This window comes from Gambusia affinis, linkage group LG17 (assembly GCF_019740435.1).
Source record: "Gambusia affinis linkage group LG17, SWU_Gaff_1.0, whole genome shotgun sequence".
Classification (NCBI taxonomy): domain Eukaryota; kingdom Metazoa; phylum Chordata; class Actinopteri; order Cyprinodontiformes; family Poeciliidae; genus Gambusia; species Gambusia affinis.
In genome coordinates, this window is record NC_057884.1 from 1149538 (window position 1) to 1171855 (window position 22318).

The window sequence follows — 22318 nt, forward strand, 5'->3', positions numbered from 1 at the left end:
ATTAAAAGCTGTGTCAGACTTCCTTCAAACATTTACTCCTTGTCCCTGTTAACACTTACTGGTCAAAACTGGAGTAACACTTTTGTTAAGTGATTTCTGCATTAAACTTTTCCAAGAACTCAATGCCAAAATTAAGATACTTAGTGAAGGAGATTTAAAAAAGCCTATTAAATTATTATCTGAATTGTTTACAGGTTACAGAGGGGCTCATCTATCAACTGCCACAAAAAGCTCAGAAGACTTCAGGTAATGTTTTCATTTCTGCTGAACATAATTTTAGTTTTAAAAACTAAGATTAGTTTTTTAAACTAAAATCAGCCACACTGATGTTTAAACCTCTGCCTGCTGGTCAATCAGCTTGTCTTAGATTCAGATAAATATAAAGGACACTTTTTGCAGTGGCTGCTTCACATCTATAGAACAGTTTATCCCTCCAGTCAAAAAAAAAGAAAATAAAACCAAACTTAAAGCTCATGAATATTGTATTCTAGTTTATTCATTCCCACTTGGATCTTGGGAAGCAAGGCAATAGAATCTAAAGTCCAGTAAATTCAAACCGCAAAGGATAAAATCAACAAGAAGTTTAATAAAAGTTAACAAACATATACAGATCCTACATCTTCACACAAGTACGTATTCCCTTTGTCCATCATTACTGGGCCAATACAATCTGCTGGGTACAGACATCATCTTAACATGTCAAATACCAGTCAGTCGCTTAGTACAGCTTTAAATGCTACTGAAGTTCTTACAAAAATGTCAACACATTGTACCTTTTGTAAGAACTAAGTTTTCAGAACTGTAAAGTTCATAATATGTTTAACTTGAATTAAACCTGACAGTAAACATCCTGGACTTAAACCGACAGAGGAGGAAAAGCAACTCTGCTCTTTGTTCAGACTGCTCCAAATGTTATTGTCTGATTAAAACCAATCCCTGAGAGCACTGTCTGACTGCTGAGTGCTGCTGTGTTTTCTCTGCTGAGCAGCCATTTTAAGAGCTCTGCCATTGAAATCAGCTGCAACCCAAAAAGTGGGACCAGGCTGTAAAACTGAAGGATGCAGAAGAACTGTTCTACAGAGACAGCAAACCACAATACTTCATGAAGATGAGGCCAGGAAACATTTGGTTTCACTTTGGTCAGTATTAACAACAATCATACATTGCTTGACAAAATACTTTTTCATAAATAGAATTTTTACATTTCATGGTTGGAAAAAATCCAACAGTGAATCAAGAAATACAAAATATAAAATCTTCTGGGAAAGACATAATGAGGAAAATCAGAAAGAAAAAAATCAGCAAATAAAATACCACAATTTCCAGAATTAGATCATTTACAGTCAAGCAAGTGAACTATTCATATTTATTCAAATTAATATCTGATACTAAAAATAATCAAATAATCTTGTTCTCAGTTTTTGACAGACTAACCAAACCAGTCCTCCCCAGTGTCCACCAGTAACTCCACAATTACAAAGTGTGGAGATTTCGCAGCCTACTTCAGAGGAAACATAAAAACATAAAAGATATTTGTATCTCAATGCCAGCATAAAAATATCACCTCATTGTTAAATGGTGGGGAAACACTGGAGAATGGTTGATGAACTGCTAAGCAGAATCATTTCTCACTTAAAACAAAAAAATATATTGAGACCCTTTAGAACCATCTTTTTCAAAATTATGCTCTTAATATTAACTATTCTTTTTATATGGAGCGGGACAGTGGGCTTTGCAACCGTCTTTAAGTCTGCTGTTGTGAAGCCTCGTGGGAAGAGAACGAAACTCAATGTCTCTATTCTAATCTGATGTGTTTTTATCAAAATATGGAGAAGCTTTTCCTTAATGAACTAAACTAGCAGCATCCCGGTTTTACACAAGTAATGTGTCCACCAAGGTTCAGCATCGAGTCCCAATATTTTGAATCCTTATATGCCACCCACCAACTGTTGACATACATCATTATACATGGCATAAACTTTCATAATTATGCTGATCACAAACAGCTCCATTTATTAGTGCGTCCTCATGAACCCACATCCATCCAGGCACTTTGAAGCGGTTTGGTTTTTTTTTTACATATTAAATTATGAGAATTTCCTTCATCAAAATTTAAAAACATATTTGATTAAAACTATGGTTTCAGAAACCATATCAAGAATGTCTCCAGAAACACATTTTTATCATCTGAGGAACATTGCAAGACTGTAACCTTTTCTCTAATAGTCCAATACAGAAACTTTGATTCACACTTTTACAACTAGTACAATCAATTATAATAATACTCTGCTTCCTGATCTTGCTGGAAAAAGAATAGCTCTATTACAGCTAATTCAGAACTCTGCTAGCAGAGGACCAGAAGCTGAGCTCACATCACAACAACTTTAAAGTCTACAATAAAGTTGGTGAGCATTTTGGAATTGATTTTAAGATGTTCTTAGTGGTATTTAAAACGTAATAATGGCCGCAATGTTGTAGCCCTCCCCATTTATGAGAACTGCTCCCGTCTTCTGGAAATGGTGGTCTGCTGGTACCTACAGTGAGAACTAAATCACAAGGTGAGGCATCGTTATGGCCGCCTACCATGGGACAAGCCTGAAGACCAGAGGCCAGCTGAGAGCTTGGACGTCTTGAAGAGAACGCTAAAGACATCTATTCAGTTTGGTAGTTTTGGTTTACACCTATTTGTCATCTCTTAAAGTTTATTATTTTTAATTATTGCTAATACATTAAAGTATCTATATGTTCTTTGTCATTTCTATACAAGTTAACATTTTTGCAGTTATTGTAATGTTTTTGTCTATACTGGTATTTTTTCAAATCAGTTTACGATTATATTGTGTATATTTATACATTTTCTTTTCCTGCTAATCTACACAACTGCTTCCTCACAGGTCCATATTTCCCTGAGTCTTTATCTTTATTATATCTGTCTGATTAGTTTGATATTTTCTAATGTACAAGTCTCTTGTGCCTTCATGTCCATCTGTCTGTTTTTAATCTCCGTAGAGCACTTTGTGTGGCACTTTGCTGTATGAAGATTGCTCTACAAAGTGTTTGGTGACAGTCAGAATCAGCTGACACATAACAAATCTCATTCCAATGTCACCATAAGCAAAGTCAAATAAACAAAGGTTGGCCTGAATTAAAATGAGGCAGGTAAAATTAGTATTAAACATGTCAATATTTTTATCAGCTTAAATGTTCTAATGGGGACACTGAGATAAAATTAATACCAGATCACCATCAGCAACGACCCAAGCAATCCACCAACATGATCAAAGCAAGTAAATCCACCAGTGTATTTATGACAAAAAAAAAATAAAAAATAGAATGAAACATGGAATAAAACCTATTGTCTCAGACAAAATGTCTCCAAATCTTAAAGGTTTTCAGGGTTCCTTTAATTGTACATTCAGCTCTTTCCATATATTTTTCATTTAAGATTGGTGACTGAGCCATCCCAACAGTTTTATTTTATTTCCCAGAAATGCACTAAGAGTTTCCTTGGCTGTGTGTTTGGAACTTGCTTCAAATTAACATGTTTCATTCTCACATTCTTATCAAAGATTTCCCAGTAAATCTATCTATCTTTCCTTGCATCATATGAAGCCTCCCAGGGCCAGGTGCTGCAACACTGTGATGTTTCCACCTGCTAATGTCACCTTTTGCATGGTGTTTCCAGAGTGATGTACAGAACCATTCTTTCTTTAAATTTGATGTGAGCAATTGTCCTGGTTAGACCAGACTGTCTTCTCTCAGAATCTCGCACGCTTGTCCAAGTCTTCTGCAGCAGATGTTATTCCGGGGTGACGTCTTGTGCAGTCACTGTGCATAGAAGCCATTGCTATTAAAGGCATTATTTATTGCTTACCTGGAGAAAATGCACCTGCTATTTCCACAACTTTTTGCAAATGGTTCTTGGCTCTTGGATAATTTTTCTAGTTATTCTTTTCACTCCTCTTTCAGAAATCTTACAAGGCTGATTTGTGGTGAAGTCTTGTTTGTTCCACTTTTGGATAATAGTTTCAACAGCGCTCACTAGGAAGTTTAATAAGTTTAAAAATACAGCTATGGGATGCTGAGATGGCGCAGGGGTTAACACAACCCACATATAGAGGCCTTGGCCCTCGACGTGGCTGTCACAGGTTCGATTCCTGGCCTGGCGACCTTTGCTGCATGTCTTCCCCCTTCTTTAATTACCCAATTTACTGTCAAATACAGGTCACTAGAGCCAATAAAACCTTTGGGGGGGAAGGCAGCTGTAACCACTGACTGCCATGAGTACGTTTAGGAACAGTATGCTTTTTGTTGTGTGGTGGAGCAGTTGGTATCATTGCTGCCTTGTTGACCACTGGAGATAGTAACTGTGAAATATTTTCATTATAAATAAATTTTTTGAAGGCTACCAATTAATCATCTGATATGAATTTGTACATAGCAGCAGAAATTTTTCCTAAACATTCACAGATTTGAGCTACTTTCTTGGCTTTCTTCATCTTTCTGTAGAAGAGAGATATCTGTAGAATAGATATGTAGAAGATGCTTTTCTTCACATGTTCCCCGTTTCAATCCATTTGTTTACTCATAACTGACTTTGTGGACTAATTTGCTTGATTTCTTCATATGTGTGGATTACTTGGGTTATTCCTAAACTCTGCCAATGGCCATTTTTGAAATATTTAAACAGAGAAAATATTGACATGTTCAAAACTTTCTTTACTCAATTTAAGTACAAACAACTAACAGTTATAAATTTATTTGACTATGAAGTACATATTGAAATAAATATGTATGTAAATGCTTGCATGTGTTTGGAGCCTGTTGGCCAGATATTTAAACCACACCACAGTTAGGTGGTGGCAGCCAAACCTTCCATTACATTTTCTCATCTTTAAATTATTGCCTAGTTGTTTTCTACATAAAAAACTGAGCCATCAGGTTGGCCACACCCAGAACGATGAGGAAACTGTGGAAAAGGACCGACTGCCAGGTGAGTCTCCCCTGCTCTCTCAGGGAGAACATGTGGACTAAAGAAGGAAGTAGAAACACTAAGGCCAGTCCACATATTGCTCCAGAAAATCTGCAGAGAGAAATAGATTTACGATCAGTGAATGAGAAAGCAGATATGGGCCACAGAGGAAAATTTACTATATTTTAATAATTCAAGAAAACAGAACAAGACTTTGGCTGTCTTTCCCTTTTTGGAGATATGTAGAGAAGAGACTGCTACTCAGTAGGTTCAGGTTTCTATTTTTTTTCTTCCACTTCACAATCTTTCTGTTGGTTTGGACAGACCAAAAGTTTGGACACACAGTTGTGTCCAAACTTTTGGTCTGCACTGTACTTCACGGGTTCAGAGTAACACAAAGGGCTACTTGTTTGATACAGATATAAATTTTCTTAGCCCAGCCTTTGTAACAATAATACGTTTACATACTCCCTGATCATATTAATGTTAGTTAAATTGTTTAACCCACAGTTTGAGACACTCGACCAGGATCCAAGCATCCTCTTAGAACTACGGGAGGTTTAAACTCTGCTCATTCATTTTTAGCTTGCAGAAAAAGGGCCAAGCCACCAAATAAACAAAAGCAAACTGACCAATAAGCTTTAGGCTTCGGCATGCTCACCCATACAGAAACGTGTGCACAACGAAGAAGATTTTTTGACACAGAAGATTTTTGTTTTTCTCCACTAGTATGTCTCCACTGACATACTTGTTGGCAGAGGTTGGCTTTAAACCAAACATACTATAGGACTGAACAATCAAATTCATTATGCTACAATGATACAATTGCTGGCCCAAACTTTGCACATCTGTTCTTCTTAAAATGACATTCATTTAAATTAAAACATTTGAATTAAGGTCCCTACATTCAACCTCTGTAGGGACACTAAATGGCTCTCTGAAGCAAAGTTCCAGGATGAGTAAAATCAGTGTGCTACTTATTAATAGAACAATGTTTCTACAAAAAAAGATAATCATTCCCTAACAGTAGTTGAAGAATTAATAGCTTTAAACAAGTTTATTGAAGAAGCAACTCCAAGCTAACATTACTGGATATTTTTTTCATTAACAGTCAACAACATAACTCTATACATACCGAATTATAGATCCAATGTTGGGGTAAAACATGGCCATTAGAACTCCAGCTCCAACAATGAGAATATTCAGCACAAGAATGTGAATGAAACTGAGTAGAGACAAAGGGACAAACAGCATTCCGTTAGAAACATTGTTCAAGAGTTTCCAAGAAATGATCAAGTTCTGATGCCTGGGTGATCCAGTAAGACTTGAAATGTGTAAACTGCTGTGTCATGAGCCTGACCAGGCAAGTTCAACACTGACAGCAACAGGAGGAAAAACTGATCTGATGCTCCACTGAACTGGTTCAGCTTTATCAGATCAGTCACTGTACCAAGCACTCAGTGAAATGCATTAATAATGGAATATCATCAAATAGATTGAATAGCTATTTAAATTGAACATTTCTGATGCAGGAAATTAATGTTGACAAAGCTCAAAAGATACAATCTAAAAACTGGAAAATATTAACAAGTCATGGTTGGTAAACTAAACAGTTTGTACGAATTAGAATTTAAAGTTATTAACTAGATTTGAGTTAACCAGTCATACTGTATCTAATAAAATTTATTATATTGCATTGAAAGTAAACAAAACTGATATTGACTTTACATTTTCATGGCTATAAATGAAAAAAATAAAAATAAATAACAAAATTTCTAAATATGAACTATAAATAAAATTTGTATTCTCCTACCCGGGATAATGATTTCCAAACAGCTGACCCATAATTTGGACTCGTACCAAATAACCCAGCAGAGGATAGACAGTAATCATTTGGAACAGCAAGCACATTCGAGCCACAAACACCATCACATCACTGCTGGGGAAGTTATCTAAAAAGTTCTGGAAAAAGGGAAGAGCAGAGTTGCAACTTCAAGCAGAGTGTAAATACAATTAAAAACTAGTGCAATACCAACCTGCATTTTTTCTCAAAAGCCTATTACTTATCACTAAACTTCATTTATATAGCTGAGATCAATCATTCTCACCTCCACGTCCAATTGAAAACTCCTAATGACATAAACTGCAAAAAAAGCTAACTGTAAGCAGAAAATGAACAGTCGAATATATGCAGTACCTTGCTAACCACTAGGAGGCGCCTGCTGACTGCCGGTAGTTGAGGGACCACAATTTTACGATATTAGTTGAAGGATGTATTTTTTTACACTTTAATAAAACAGTTTATCAAAAAAAAAAATAATTCTAAGTGAGGAAGAAAGTTCTTAAATAAGGACAATAAAATTTACAGTAAAATTCCAAAGTTACAAACACTTGAAATGATGTCCTGACTTCAAACATTCAATCTATAATACTGTAGATGAGCAAAAATACTGGGTAGTCACACCTTGCAACATCTAGTCCAAAGCTACAAAAATATTTTTGTTCCTGAGGAGATCCAATGGGAGATGGAAATATTTTGATGACTTGATAGATTAAATTTGTGTAATTTGTGTACTCCTTGTTTGGTCCTTCGTTTAGGACCAAACAAAGAGTCAATAATACAGAAAATGTTTTAGGCCATTTGCATTTTTCAGACTAAGACAGCAATAACATATATTTCCTCCATTTTCACCCATCCCAGAACTCATCTACTTTTAAGACAAGACTTGAAACTTTCCTTTTTGATAAAGCTTGTAGTTTGACTAGCTTGGATTATCTTGATGTATTTCTGTACTTATGATGTTATAGACTTAGGCTGCTAGAGGATAAATGTTCACTTTCTCACTTTTTCCTACTCTCCAATTTGTATTATTTGCTGGTTTTTCAACTGTTACATTTATTTTATCTGTTATTTTCTCTCCACTGAAGCTACAATTGGTCTGGTGAACTGATTGGCTGTGATTCCTTCCTGGAGGAGGATATCTGCTGACATAATGCTGCCATCACCTGCCCTCCTTTACACTTTTTACTTTCAAGAACATCAAAATAATCCTACATCAGTTTATCAGTTTCTTCTTGTTCATTCTGCTCTGTCTTCTCAAACCCTAAGTCAGTCTTGGCAGATGGCCACTTGTACAGAGTCTGGTTCTGGTTCTGGTTCTGCTAGAGGAGTTTTTCCTCTCAACTGTCGCTACATGCTCAGTATGAGGGATTGCTGTAAAGATACAACGCAAACGATTGTCTCTACGTGTTCATCCAGGAGGAGTGAATGGTGTCAGGTAACGATTTGATGCAACCTGATGGGATTCCTTAGAAACTTTTTAATCTACTTTCAATAATTAATTGAATTTACCGTACTGTTAGATTACAAATATCAATTGGAATGTATATATGACTGAATTGAAATTATGTTTTGGTAAAAAGCCTTAAGATCACATTTGTTGTGATTTGGTGCTATATAAATAAACTGAATTGAATTTCATCTGACCCATTATAACCTCATGTCTTCTAAATGCATAACAATGAATACATTTAATACAGTAATGAACAGTACCTTGATTGGCATTTAAAGAAATATTACTAATGGAGAAACACATGAGAATAACTAAATGCATATCTGGATGTTGGCAAGATGAGATAAAACAGTACTATGTTTATGATGTGGTGATTTAGCTTTAACGCTACAGTATAAAGAAAAGTGACCTTTCTGTCAATAATGTCTAAAGTTTGGAAAAAGAATTAAAAAGATATATATAAAAAAAATAGGCAAACAAGTTTACATCTTACTGGTTCAATGCAGTCTTTGGAGAGAGGAGGTGAAGGAAAGGCAGCAAAGATCAACACGCCCACATACATATATGTCCCTCCAACAAGGAGATAAGCCACGGACAGGTCCCTTACCTGCACAGAAGAAAAAATGTAAAGGATCTATGTGGCATATTTGAGCCTGAACTCAGTTTGAACCAAAACTTTGTTCAGACGAAAAGTAGTTGACCTGGTGGGTGAACTACTGTTTTCCACCATGAACAGATTCTACTGGAGGACAGTTTCTACACAACTTTATGTAATTTATGGAGTTGATTCAAATAGATTGCAAAGATGTAAAACGTTCTTCACTATTGGGCCAATATATTTGAATTCCAGAAGGAAGATTCAAAACCTTTGCACTGTTGCACTGAAGTGTATTAGGATTAATGGAATACTGCCTGAGCAACAGCTTCCAGCAGCAGTATGGTCTATTTAAAATGGAATCCACTAAACATCTGGAGCTAGACGGTCATTCATATTTTTAAAGGAATTGTCTCAGTCTAAAAGGCAATATTACCATATGTGGTAGTATCCTAACCAAACATTCTGTTATAATTTAGATATTTAATAAAATGAATTGTAATAAAATCAGTGGGCCCAGGATGTAAGGACCTAAAATATTTAACAAACCAATTTCTTCACTACTTCTTCCATCTGCATTTGTTGAAATAGTAAGGCAAATAAAGGAAATAAAGACAGAAAATTAAGTCTAATCAATTTCAAGGTCATTCTCCTCCAAATTCCTGATTAACCTATTGGTCCGGCCAGAACCACTGAAAAGCTTGTCCTTCTAATTTTGTGAGCAACAGTAACTGAGCACAGACTCACGTTATTTTCTTGGTTTTTGTTGCTCTTCATCAATGTGATGATGCAGTTGTGAATGAAGAAGGCCAGGGTGAGCACACCAGTCAGCTGAGGAAACAACAGCCTGAACTCTGAAAGAAGAGGAAAACCACAAGTCATAGAAGAAATACAAACATCACAGCCAAGATCTTTATATATGAGACAGATTTCACCAAAACAAAGATCAGTGTGTTGGTATGGTCATATATTTAGTGCTCTACCCAGTCTTAGTAAACACTACATCTAAAACATTTGAACGACTTGTTTTTACTTTTAGGTTAAAAAGAACAAAAGATCAAAGTGATATCAAAGCTGCTCCCAGATAGATCTTTTAGATTTTTTATTTTAATTTGTAAAAGTATTAAAAAAAAAAAAAAAAAAAAGCATTCTCTAATTTCCCCTGCCCATGTTCACCTAAAAGACCCCCAAAAAATTTCATACAAACGGTTACCAGGTACATGGGACATTTTTAATACAGTGTTGATAAAAATGTGAACATTTCTCAGGGTTGCGGCGGAACAGGACAAAGGACCGGCAGATCTACCTGGAACGTAGAACTGGGACGGACCAAACCAGTGGAACTCTAGATGGAAGCCAAGGCGGGAAGCTTTGATTGTGACCAGCACAATCAGATAGATGACTGATATAGTGCCTATAAGAAACAAAAACATTCTTTGGAATGTATGACGAACAAGTAGATTGCATAAACCATTAATTACACTGAATACAACTACTAATTACTATGCAATTATAGAAATGCTACAGAAGTGAAGAATAAACTGACAGTAAGCTAGTAGCTATTGATAAAGCCATGGAGTCCACCAATGGACTTGGATGATGCACATTAAGGTACCTGATGAAATCAACATCAGCAGCTGTGACAAATATGTAAAAGCATAGTTTGCTTCACATCAATCTGCAAGGTGCAATAAGATCCTTTCTAAACAGTTAGAAGTTTGTTATTTAACAGAAACAGCTGGAAACATTTGGGAAGGCTGCCAACTTTCCCAGGAGTGGTTGTTCCAGAGGTTTACGTCAATGTCAGGTCATGCCATGCTGAGAGAAATAGTCATTTTAAAACGACTGTCTCGCACGATTTTTATGCTGTTTATCAAATTACATCTCAATTGTTCTCCCTCTCACATCAATGCACAACTTTTCCATGACGCTGTTCAGTGGGAGGCTGATTATGCGGGTGATACCATGCCTGTGGTATGCAGTTCCTTCTTCTGAGTCATTCATCCAGACTCACAAGTTACTGAGGCTCTGTGCTGGTGTCTGCCTAAAAGAGCAAGCAGTCACCACATAACCAGCTAATTGCTCAACAGCCATATTGTCACAGACAAGCCAACAGAGGCCTCAGACTGATGCTACAACACAATATTATATTCTGTACTTTAAGTCCCATTTCTCATTTATTATCATAAGAGGAAGAGGGTGGCTTTGTCAACACTACAGCATACAAGTCAGTGACACATCTGGTCTCCGACTTCTGGTCACTGACTCAAGGACCAAAGAATGTGCTGATCACTTCCCATGTGGTAAAATGCTGAGTTCTAATCTTTCTAATGAAAGTCTATTCTAGGTAGCTGAAGAACAAACTATTCGCTCACTGAGTCCCACATTTTTGGAAAAATGCCAATACTTGCATTCCAGCAGCTTGGGCTCCACTTACCAAGGAAAGTGAACCTGGCAAAGAAAGAGGCAGAGCGAAAGCAGAGCAGTGGCAGCAGCAGGATGATGAGGTAGAGAGGGATGGTGCTGGTTTTACTCCAGTAGAGATCAAAGCTGCTGCCAGACGAGTCATTCCCATAGGATCTGCCACACAGACTGGTCATGGAGTCATTCCTTCCAGGGTGAGTTTTAGGGTATGGGCAGATAACTGGCGAACACATCAACAAGACATCACCTCACACATAATTAAAAACAATTACACTATTAACAATACACAATTAGAAAGATTCAGATACCTACAATTTAATTTGGGTTTTACTTTTCACCTCACAGCACAAACCTCACATATTTTACATTTAGTCGAGTCACCCGCATTTCAGATAACATCTATTTCATTCCTGAAGCATGGGTTAGGGTCAGTGGTGGAACTAGGCTGTTATACCAGGAGTGGCCAGAGGGTGGCCACAGTTTTATTTGTGAGTCCATATTCATAAATATTCTTTCTCTAAGATGGTGCCTAAAAAAAAAAAACACAGATAAGAGACATACAGTCCTACTCTCTACATGCTCTACCCACAGACTCGGCCCCGCCTGCCTTGGGATGGAGGCAGTTTATTTTACTTGACTGTGATTGTTCTGTTTTTTTTACCTCATACCTCTATTATTCTCATCTTGATTTGATAAAATATTCACTCCCACACCGCAGCTGTGTCCTCTATCCCCCACACATTTTTCAGCTCTTACCACTATTTAATCTATTAATATGTCGGAAAGTAGTTTTTCAAGTCACCTTATTATATAGCATGAGCGTGGTGGTTTTACAGATGAGACATGCTGCTGTGCCAACTTGCACATCGTGCGTGTTAGAATCTTGGCGCAACAACATTTAATACATTTATAATCCATGTTCAGAGGTGGGTAGTTCTCAATCAACCAACCAAATCAATCAATTAATTAAATTTTATTTGACTGATCAAGTTCTGGTTCTGTTACTTTAGTAACGTTTTGGAAAAAAAGGTACTTAGAGTAGTTTTACTGCATTGTGCTTTTTACTTGGGTAATCTTATGAACTAGTGGAGATTGGAAACATTTGAATGAATAAATGAATGAATGAGGTACCATCTGACATCACCATGTGGTGATGCCATATTTAAGGTGACCACCAGATTCATTATACATCCAGATGTGTGAATTATTTATAAATATTTTGCTCTTAAGATGCTAAAATCTGCAAACTATTTCAGATTTAATTTCGCACAATTATTTTATCATGCATTTTGACTAGATAGTGAAGAATAACCTTTTGTGATAAGCTAAACCTGTTAATAAATAGAACTTTGGGGTCTAAAACATTACATCAAATCTAATGTAATGTGATGTAACCAGACTCCAGTTTGATTGTAAAAAACAAATCCAAAATGAAAAATATAAAGTTTTTTCTTAATGTTCTCAGATTCATCACTTTTGCCAGGTTTAGGAATTTCTTGTAACACACCAAAATTATATATAATAAGAAAGAGAAATAGAGATAGCATAAATAAAAATTGTTTTCTTTTCTTATCTGCATTCATAGAAATGAATGGTAATCAACTCTTTTTAAAACTAATTGAAAGAATATGATTGTTGGTGTAGAACAGTCTTTAAAACTTCTCAGAAATGTTACAAGTAAAGGTTTCCTGATGCAGGTTCCTCACCTCTATCAGAGCCGTTGGTTCCATACTCTGAATCGGATGTGCTGACGTTGTGAGCATGGTCTGAAGACATGAAGAAATAAGAATTTAAAACACTCATTTATGAATTCACTTTCACAATGAACAACTATTTATAAATTATTTCAAAGCACTGCTGGACAGTTAACTAAATGCATATTTACACAAGACCAGGGTGTTTGAGTTCAAACACCTAGACATCCCCAATGAATAAATCTTTTGAAATGTTTTAATGAGTGAATGTGTGAACACCTCCAACTTCTGAGTACAGACATGCCCAAGATAACATTTTTATGCATTGATAAAAATGGTCGCATGACCTTAATGTGACTTGATAGCTGCATGATCAAAGCAACAACCAACCTACAGCTTCAAATACAATAAAGAGTCAGCCCTTAAAGACGTTTCTGGCTCCAGTTTAAATGAATGAGCCACTTCCAACAGGATGTATGAGCTGAACAATCAGAGCTGAGTCAGCATTTTAGATTTGCTGAAGCAAGCGTTGAGGCAAAAATGGAAACAAGCAATCTGAAGTGGACATGGCCCACATGACTTCACGAACAACCCCGTAAAGAAAAACTGCTGTCAGACTTTGGAATTACATGTTTATGAGCAGCAATGTTGCACTTTGGTAGATCATTTGAAAACTTGCACACAACAGCAAATACCAGACAAGATTCAAGACAGCAGAGTAAACATGGAACATTACGGTCATATTTAAACTTACTGTAGATGAACTGCCCAGTGTTGTAGAGGAAGTTGGACATTAGGACCCAGTATACCACCATGGCTCCAACAAGAGAGACCATGGAGAAGACCAAGCTGGACCACTGGCCAAGCTTTCCAAAGTAGAACCTGCAAACATCAGGGAATTCCCAGCTGGATGTGTCCACACCCCCTGAGCAGAACAGAACGGTATTTTAGAGAATATCAGTTCATTTTCCTGTCCAGAGGAATATTCCCTTGTTGGTTATGATCCCTGACATATACCTCATTGCTGGACATTAAAAACCCAAATAATGTGTTGAACTTACACACAAGGAAAAACTTAGCAAACAAGGAATTTTAAAATGAATCTCAAGACCAGTATGTCTGAACAGTACAGAATAGTAGGTTGGGAAAATCTCAAAGTAGGACATAGTCACAAACAGGTGGCAGCGGTGGATGAAGAGTTTCCTGGAAAGACCTGCACTCATCTTCAATAAAGTTCATAAGAAATGTTAGAAATGGAAGGATGGTGATTAAAAAAAAAAAAAAAAAAAAGTTTGGTGAAAACCACACCAGACGTCTATTTACCTAGCAAATCTATAGAGATGTGGCTCTCTCTAGATCCTGCACCGTTTTGTTATAACCAAGTAGTAGATAAAATCATCAACCTGAGAAATACTCTGTCAGAAAAAATGATGTGAGAATGTGAAGAGAAAGAATGACTTGGACCAGATAATTCTTCACGCTTTTGTTTGTTCTCATCATTGACTGCACTCTTCGGACCATTAAGAAACTTAATGGTCTTTATCATTCAGCTTCCATAACATGAATTTATTAATATCAGTAGAACTGCATGATGTGAAGAAATTGTGCAGCTGATATCAAGTATAGTATTTTTTTCCCCTCTATAAATCATGTCTTCCATCACTCTGTGACCTTTAACATTTTGGACAAGGTCATTTGTGTCTGATTGAACATCTGCTGCCCTGACACACTGTCCAGGGCAGAGTGTCAGTGAAATATTATATCCATCTGGCACAGATATGATGTGCTAGTTGGACATAATGTCTGTCCAAATGGCTAAATATTATGCTGGCATGAAAAACACAAGTCAACAAAACCTGGAATATATTGGCCAACTCCAAGCAGTCCTTTTGATGTGAATGTTGCACACACTGATATTTCCATAATTTATTGTGTAGCCTTTCATATCAATGATAGCATAATGGCCCAGGGTCTTGTCACATCATATGTGGAAACTAGTAAAACCAGAACCAGAACCTGTGAAACTACCACAGCACGACATAAGATGAAGGCAGCAACAGATAACCGGCCTCCTGGTTTTACTCACCATCCATAGTTCTCACAGAATGTCAAGACTGGACTTCAATCATGCTTCAAAAAACACTAGCAGAGGAGATGCTGCTGGACTTACTAATTGCCTTTGGTGATTTGATGACAATGTAACAGCAGTACAGCATTAGCAGGCCAGTGAAGATGAGGATGATGATTCCCAGAGTGAAACCAGCCTTAAGAAATTAGGTGAATAAAATAAGAACATTCAATTTTCAGGAAAAAATCTATGTCCAGCAACAGCTGACTTAATGTTAGCATAAAGCCATAAACTGAGGAAAACAGTAAAAGGTAGGCGACCTGCTTAATACCCCACGGTATGCTGAGTATGGACGTCCCCATCATGGTGTTCCATATGGCAAAGCTGGAAGGAAATGCAGAAAAGGGAATCAAAGCCCTGAAGACGATGGCTCCACGTTCCGTGATGCTGACTGAAGCAGTGAGGCCTTACATGGTGACAATGCTGGGGTTCTTAGCAGCCTGCTCGCTGTCTGGAACCTTGAAAGCTGTACCTAGAGGGCTGTAGATGTACATCTCCTCTGGTGTGGGGATCACATGGTTTGGAGGACTCTGGAGGAGCAAAATAAACAACACTTTTCAATCAATGACATCTTCAGAGAAATAAAGACAAACATTCACAAGGCTTTAATTCACAGCTGGATGCAATGATGACAAAATGAAAAACATAAAACAACCATTTTATTATCATTTCTCCAATTTTATTGGCATACAGTAAGCCAGAAAATTTTATGTAAATTAAAATCATTCTTTGCTATAGCAACAAAGTGACTTGACCTACCAACGTTGTGTCAGAGGACCCTGTCAGTCTGCTGTAGTAATGAACTCTACTGTTCAGGATGGCAGCCTCAGCAGAGATCCTCTCCTGAGGGTCATCACTTACAATGTTCCTGGGCTCCACATAGAAAGGCCTGCAACACCACACAACATTGCCATGTTTACTTTTAATTTAAATTCCCCAAAACAACTTGGTGTTAGTTCAGAATGTTCATCAAGTCCAAAGTCAGCAAAGAATATGCTAGAACATCTTAAAGCACCTCATGCTGACTTCATTTTCCAGCAGGACTTGGTGCCTGTTGCTACAAGTACCAGTACCTGCTTTAACCACCCTGGATCCCAATCCTGGATGTGCAGGTGAACTGGTCTGACCAGAACCACACAGAGTCTATGCATCAAGAAGAAAAGAAGAGACAGGAGGCCCAGCAAGGCCACTATTAAGGTAACCTGGGCTGCCTAACAACTCTGCTTCTTGCAGTCAGAACAGTGAATAGAGTCCAACTGATCACATTCATACCACACTGTGCTGTTTGTGAACTGTGAAAGGGAGTGTTTGTAATCTTTAATGTGCTAGAAACTTGTTGGTCCATGTGAAATACCCAACTGGATTAAAACTGACACAAACTGCTAACAGAGAGGGGAATTATGCCAAGGTGGTGCCAAACTCACAAGTCCATCATAGAGTTAGCTTCCTAGAAAAGCACCATGTTTGTTTATTATTATTATGCAATACCCTCGAGGAAAAAAACAAAACAAAACACGTGCACTAAAAGCATTCCAAAACTGAACTAGTGGCTTTTATACTGAAAATCCTAAATGCCTCTGAATTTCCAGATGTTGACATTTAAAATTTTATTTTATTTCATTTTACACAAGACAGAAAAAATATGCTAAAATAGAAAAGTAACTGAGTTTATGAACAGTTGTGACTAAATCCTTATTTCAGGTACGTCTACCAGATGACCACACAGGATACCTGGCTAAGGGTCGGGCCAGGAGCCTTACACTCCTCACCTTGGTGGAAAGTCACAGCTGAACAGGTTATGGTCCCCAATGTTCCAATTAGTTTCATTAGAAATAATTGGACTTGAATATTAACATGAATTATATAACTCAAAGAAATTTATTGTCCATTCTAAACTTCGCAGAGAAAGTTTCTAAAAAAAACAAATTCATATGGAAAGCAAAACTATCCCCTCATCTCAGAATGGACCACTGTTTGCTCCAGTACATACAGCCATTTTAACAAACTTGTGAAGTCTTTGATATTTCACCACTAATAGCCAATTTTGGTATTCAGAGCTTCTACAGCACACCATCTGTTTGTGATGTACAGAGGTCCTGGGGTCTCTACCGTTTAGTTCTGATGTCCAGTGATCCAGCTGAGCCTCTGTGGGAGGGGCTCTCCCCAGTGGGATCTGGGCCCAGCAGAGGCCTGCAGTCATCCTCCATGATCCCTAACAATCAGCCTTCAGCCTTCAACTCATCACCTGTCTGGAAAGACAGAGGAAGATTCACGTTAAGAAGAACCACTACTTCAACAACAGAATGTCAAAGAAATTAGATTTTGAAGCATAACAATACAATGTTATTGCTGAAAACTGCACAGAAGTTATTGACTGCAATTTACCAGAATTTCTTTCCCCCATCATAGTAAAGTTCATTCAGTTCTCTCTGGTTGATGTGGGACACACGTTCATGTGAAACTACAGAACTGATGCTGCTTTTACACCTGAATTTTCCCTCTGTGGGGCAGCAAAGGACATTTCTATTCTAGTTTATTTCTAGGTTTATGCTGGGAAGAGAAAGGCAAAATTAGGTCAAAAATAATATTCCCTGGCTAGTACTCAGTTTGTTTCACTGACACATCTTCCACTCATGTGGCTCTAAAGAGCTTAAAGGAAGAGCTTAAACAAACTCTAAAACTGGATGAAAAAAGTGTAACTTCATATTTAAAATTAGCTTTGTCTACCTCCACCAAGGCAATATTTCATTGTTATCCTAACTATGATATCTGCAACACATGTAAACTAAGTGGACTAAATGATTCAGATAAAGGTAGATGAATTCCTTTTGGATTCTATAAAATAAGCATGAGATAGCAAGGCTTAAGGAATTAAGGGAACATTATTTAATGATAAAGAACAGAGCCAAAAAAACATCGTCATCAGATCAGTGCCTTAACAGCATGGTCACAATTATTTCCCTTGTATTGTGTCTGCAGTAAACCCAAGTTACAGCAAACATATTTTGGAGAGATGAGATGAAATGGTCATGCACCAGCTGACCAAATGAGGCTCTTCAGCACAAATCGCAGTCGACGGAAACAGCTCCACTGAAAACATGTTCCACCAATGAAAGAGAGTGTTTTATCAGCAAACTGTACACCTCCATATTTCTTGGGACAAATTTTCTTAACCAAACAATGAGGATGTGCAAAAAGGAATGTCTGTACTCACACTGCTAGTTTTAGTGAGATTTCATGTTGAAAACTGCCAGAGGCCATGTTTGTAAGGCTGCATCGATTGCAGTTTTTTGGCTGATTGCAGATCTTTAAAAAGCCTGACCTTCGGATTCCAATTTTGGCCCATAATGATTTTGGTTTTTTTGTCTGAATGTTGATAAATATAGCAAGAAAGTCATTGAATTGGTAACAGTGAAGTGACCATTGATAACTGTAAATGTGTAGACATGCCCTGGTGGGCCAGTCTGGCAGTCAAACCTCTCACAGCAGAGTAAAAGAGGACAGTGGCTGATTAATAGACCTTCGCTGAGGCAGATGAGATGGAGGACCGATCTCTCAAAAGGAGAAAATCTGGGCTGATTTGTAAGCTGGCTGATTTATGGATGCATCTAATGGACCTAATGCTTTTATTCCATTAAGGTAGAAACTAAAGTACATCACAGCTTTTATGCTAAAAACGCACTTATTGTGCCATCTAAGTATTGAATAATTTTCTTTAAACATGGCTTGATCTACACAGTAGCCTGATTTGATTAAATGAGTTGGACTCCACATAATTTCTGGTAAGGCTAATCAGGTTAAAGTTAAAAAAAAAAAAAAAAACATTTTTCAGTGTCTACAACCACACTGAAACTGTCTTACGCAGAGTTTAAAATAAGGAAGTCCAAAAAAAAAAAAAAAAAAAAGAGAGGGAACTACAGAACACCCCATTCAAATTTTGAGATAATTAGTCATCCAATTAGCCAACATCAGCATTTAACATGAAGCTCTGAAGCTGTGATGGTAATCTTTTGTGCATAATTAGATCATTAACCATAAAATATCAAACAGAAAAGGCGTTAAAGTAAAAATCCAAAGAGTCACAATCAGTGATCTTTAGTGAAAGCATTGTGAAAGGTTTCCATTTCTCTATAAATATTAATCCATTATACAGTGACTGTTGTGAAACAGAGCAATTTCTCACTGTAAGATGAAGCAACAACAACAAAGGTTTGGTCATTTCTGTGTGCTGATATGATCAGAGCAGTTTAGAAACCCTCAGTGATCGTCCCTGTCTGAGCTTGATTACAACTGTGCATTAAAAATTACTTTTAAATGTTTTTATCTAAAACTTACACAACAAAATCTAACTCTTTTATTTTAGATCTAAAATAATAATTAGAATCAACTACCAATCCTAGTTTAGAATAATTCACAAGATATTGATTTACTTAAACAACTATCTGCAATCTGAATGAAATCAGCTGGATACAATCAGCTGGATGAGCGCGCCCCCAGGCAGCAGTGTCTGGAACCAGATGTTCTCTTGTTATCATCTCAGGCACCAAATCGCCCCCTTACCGAACCGCAGAAACAGTTTGCAAGAACTGAGGTGGCCTGGACCTGCGTCTTATCGCTATTCCTCCCTGCGAATATTAGCACAGTTCCTGTCGCTGCGCTCTGAAGTGCCAAGAACATTGGTATGTATGGGTAACACACACTGCAGCTCCCCATGTTTTTACCTGACTTCGACTCTACTGCCACAGCTAAAGCTTCCAATTGAAAGTTTTCTTGCTAGTGAAACGTCGAAGGTGCCGCGACCTCCGGTCTCCGGAAGTGTATACAAAGCGAAATGTTCCGGAAAAGGCCAACCTTATAACGTTACTAACCTGTAGGACAGCGTAGAGGAAATAAAGCCGCGTTAGCTCCACAGCTACACAACACTCCTAAAATGCTGAGCTCTTTTCCGCGTCATCCAATCAAATTCACTGTCAAGCACGTGCAATGACGTCACACGCAGGGCCGCGTAAGTAAATATTGCAGACTCCCGAGTCAAATATAAAGGCACAAATCTAGGTATTTCCATTACGAAAGAAGAAATAAAAATTTAAACCCCGTTGTTGCTTTAGTCCAGAAGAAATTTAATATGTGGATACAGAAAGATTTATCCATCTCAGGTCGTTTCTTACTTTCTAAAGCCGAGTGTCTTTCCAGTTTGGTACAGCTCCACACTAGAGGCTTCCAATGAGAACAGCTCCAAAATAGATAAAATATTACTTTTATTTGGAGGGAAAAGAGTCATCTTATTCGGAAAAATATAATGATAAATAAGTTGTGCTCTGGATATACATATATATATATATATATATATATATATATATATATATATATATATATATATATATATATATATTTAGATGCTCCTCAGCCTCCTGTCTGAGGGGAGTGGGTGAAACTGTCTGTGTACAGGATGAGTGGAGTCCTTTATGATGTGGAGCGCCCCTCTCCTGCATTGTGATGTGTAGAGGTTGTTGAGGAAATATAACTATTTTGAGTGTTTAATATAGTTAATCTCACAGCAATGTGCATTTAGGTAGATTGAACATTCTTATCTGGACAAATGCTAAACAGATGTAAGCCAGGAGACAGCCAGGAGGTAAGAGATAAACATTCTCTTGGAGGAGTTTAACCAAAACACTATTCTCTTGAAAGGTTCTAAATTAGGTGGGCCATAAACCATATCTCCCCGGCTCAGAGGTCGAAGGTCGGGGGTTTCTCAGAGAAGAGGGCTGCATCTGGAGTTGGTTACAGCCTGGTACTAACGTCTAATTTTAACACATCTTTAAATACTAATCGCATGTTTTTGATTAAAGTTTATTACCCAAGTTAGAAGTATTAATCTAGTAGATGATGAATGTATTTGAAAAGTGTATTATCAGGGATAATTTCAGAATCAAAGGAAAATTGTGTGAATTACAAAAAGGAATTCTACCTCATTTTGTTCTGTGACAAGACAAAGATTTAAAGTTTTTGGAGATGCTGAAATCAGAAAAGCAGAAAACTAAGTTTGATGAAAATAACTTAGAATTTTAACAAGTAGTAAACGACTTTTGATTTCTGCCGTAAACTTAGGGGAAGGTCTAAGTGTTTCCAAGGTAGCTTTTGGTTGGTCAAAACAGGGGACGCCCTATTTGCATATATTAACAAAAAGAAACGCCTTCACTAGAAAAGTGAATGCTCAATAATAAGAATTCAGATGGCTGTTCGATTCTGCTTTTTGCATCAGCTTTCTCCAAAGACGCGTCTTTGTCCTTCTTTCTGTCTGTTCTTTTCTTTTAATTCTCTGACTCAGGTAAAAAATGTATGTCTCTGTATCTCTGCAGTTTCCTTGTTAATTCATATGGTGTTTTCCTACTGGATTAAAACTCTGTAACACTGTGACGTCACCACGCCTCGCTGTTTCCTTCCAGCCGTGAAGTCATCCGCTCAGGGACCCGGGAAATAGGAAGAAAAAGAGAGCCAACTTTTTTTTCAAAATTAAGCTAAATTAGTAATTTCTTCCTCAATAAGGTTCATGGTGGAGGGAAGACTATTCCCCACAGTCCTCCATGCCATCCTCTCAGGAGCAGTGCAGCTGCCGTGCCACACAGTGATAGAAACTCACTGTGTGGCACAGTGAGTCCTCAGTCCAGCTCTCTGCAGTTTCCTGAGAAAATAGAGACGCTGGTGGGTTTTGTTGACCAAACAGGAAGTGTTGGCACTCCAGCTGAGGTCACTGGATATATACACACTCCAGCTACAGATTCCTGTAGCTGGAGACCAACTCCACAGCTGATGCTCCAATATATAGGGGAGGAAGAGGATCTTTGTCCCTTCTAAAGTCCACCACCATCTCCTTGGTGATGGTGGTGGACCAAGGAGATGGTCCTCGGTCCATCTCCTTGGTCTTCTTCCACATTGATGTCTTACCTGCCTAACCTACGATTTCATCAAACATTACTGGTTGTTAGAACAGGGGAATCCAGGTGCTGCTTCTGGATGTCCATTTGTCAACAGTAACACAGCACCAGCAGGCCTTCTGGGAGCCATTTTACTGGGTTGATCTGATGAACATCAGTGATACTCAGTCCTATTCATGCTGCCAATACACATCAGATGATTTGCCGCACCACAGTGTTTCCAGTGCTTCCTTGTTTTAAAGCAATATGAAATTAAGTGCAACATTCATTTGAA

At 37.6% G+C, this 22318-nt stretch overlaps 1 protein-coding gene and 1 long non-coding RNA gene across 4 annotated transcripts; one reads left to right on the forward strand and one right to left on the reverse strand.

The window, feature by feature from the left end:
• Positions 1-4698: 4698 nt before the first annotated feature.
• slc38a9 (solute carrier family 38 member 9) lies at positions 4699-20083 on the reverse strand. 3 transcript variants are annotated; one of them, XM_044144231.1, is made up of 15 exons: positions 19975-20083; positions 17216-17355; positions 15866-15995; positions 15518-15636; positions 15367-15430; positions 15149-15242; positions 13733-13903; positions 12991-13050; positions 11298-11504; positions 10167-10274; positions 9608-9714; positions 8759-8872; positions 6786-6934; positions 6108-6197; positions 4699-5083 (listed from the first exon to the last, which is right to left on the reverse strand). In XM_044144231.1, exons 2-15 carry the CDS (start codon positions 17311-17313, stop codon positions 4918-4920), a joined length of 1677 nt encoding a protein of 558 aa, XP_044000166.1. In that variant the 5' UTR covers positions 17314-17355; positions 19975-20083; the 3' UTR covers positions 4699-4917. The 3 variants fall into 3 exon arrangements, with proteins under 3 accessions (XP_044000166.1, XP_044000167.1, XP_044000168.1); XM_044144232.1 differs by having other exon boundaries at positions 19828-20003; XM_044144233.1 differs by lacking the exon at positions 19975-20083 and adding an exon at positions 19667-19686.
• LOC122846955 lies at positions 16083-17266 on the forward strand. The gene is made up of 3 exons (XR_006373297.1): positions 16083-16303; positions 16808-16901; positions 17198-17266. It is a non-coding gene; the product is annotated as an uncharacterized LOC122846955 (long non-coding RNA).
• Positions 20084-22318: the final 2235 nt, after the last annotated feature.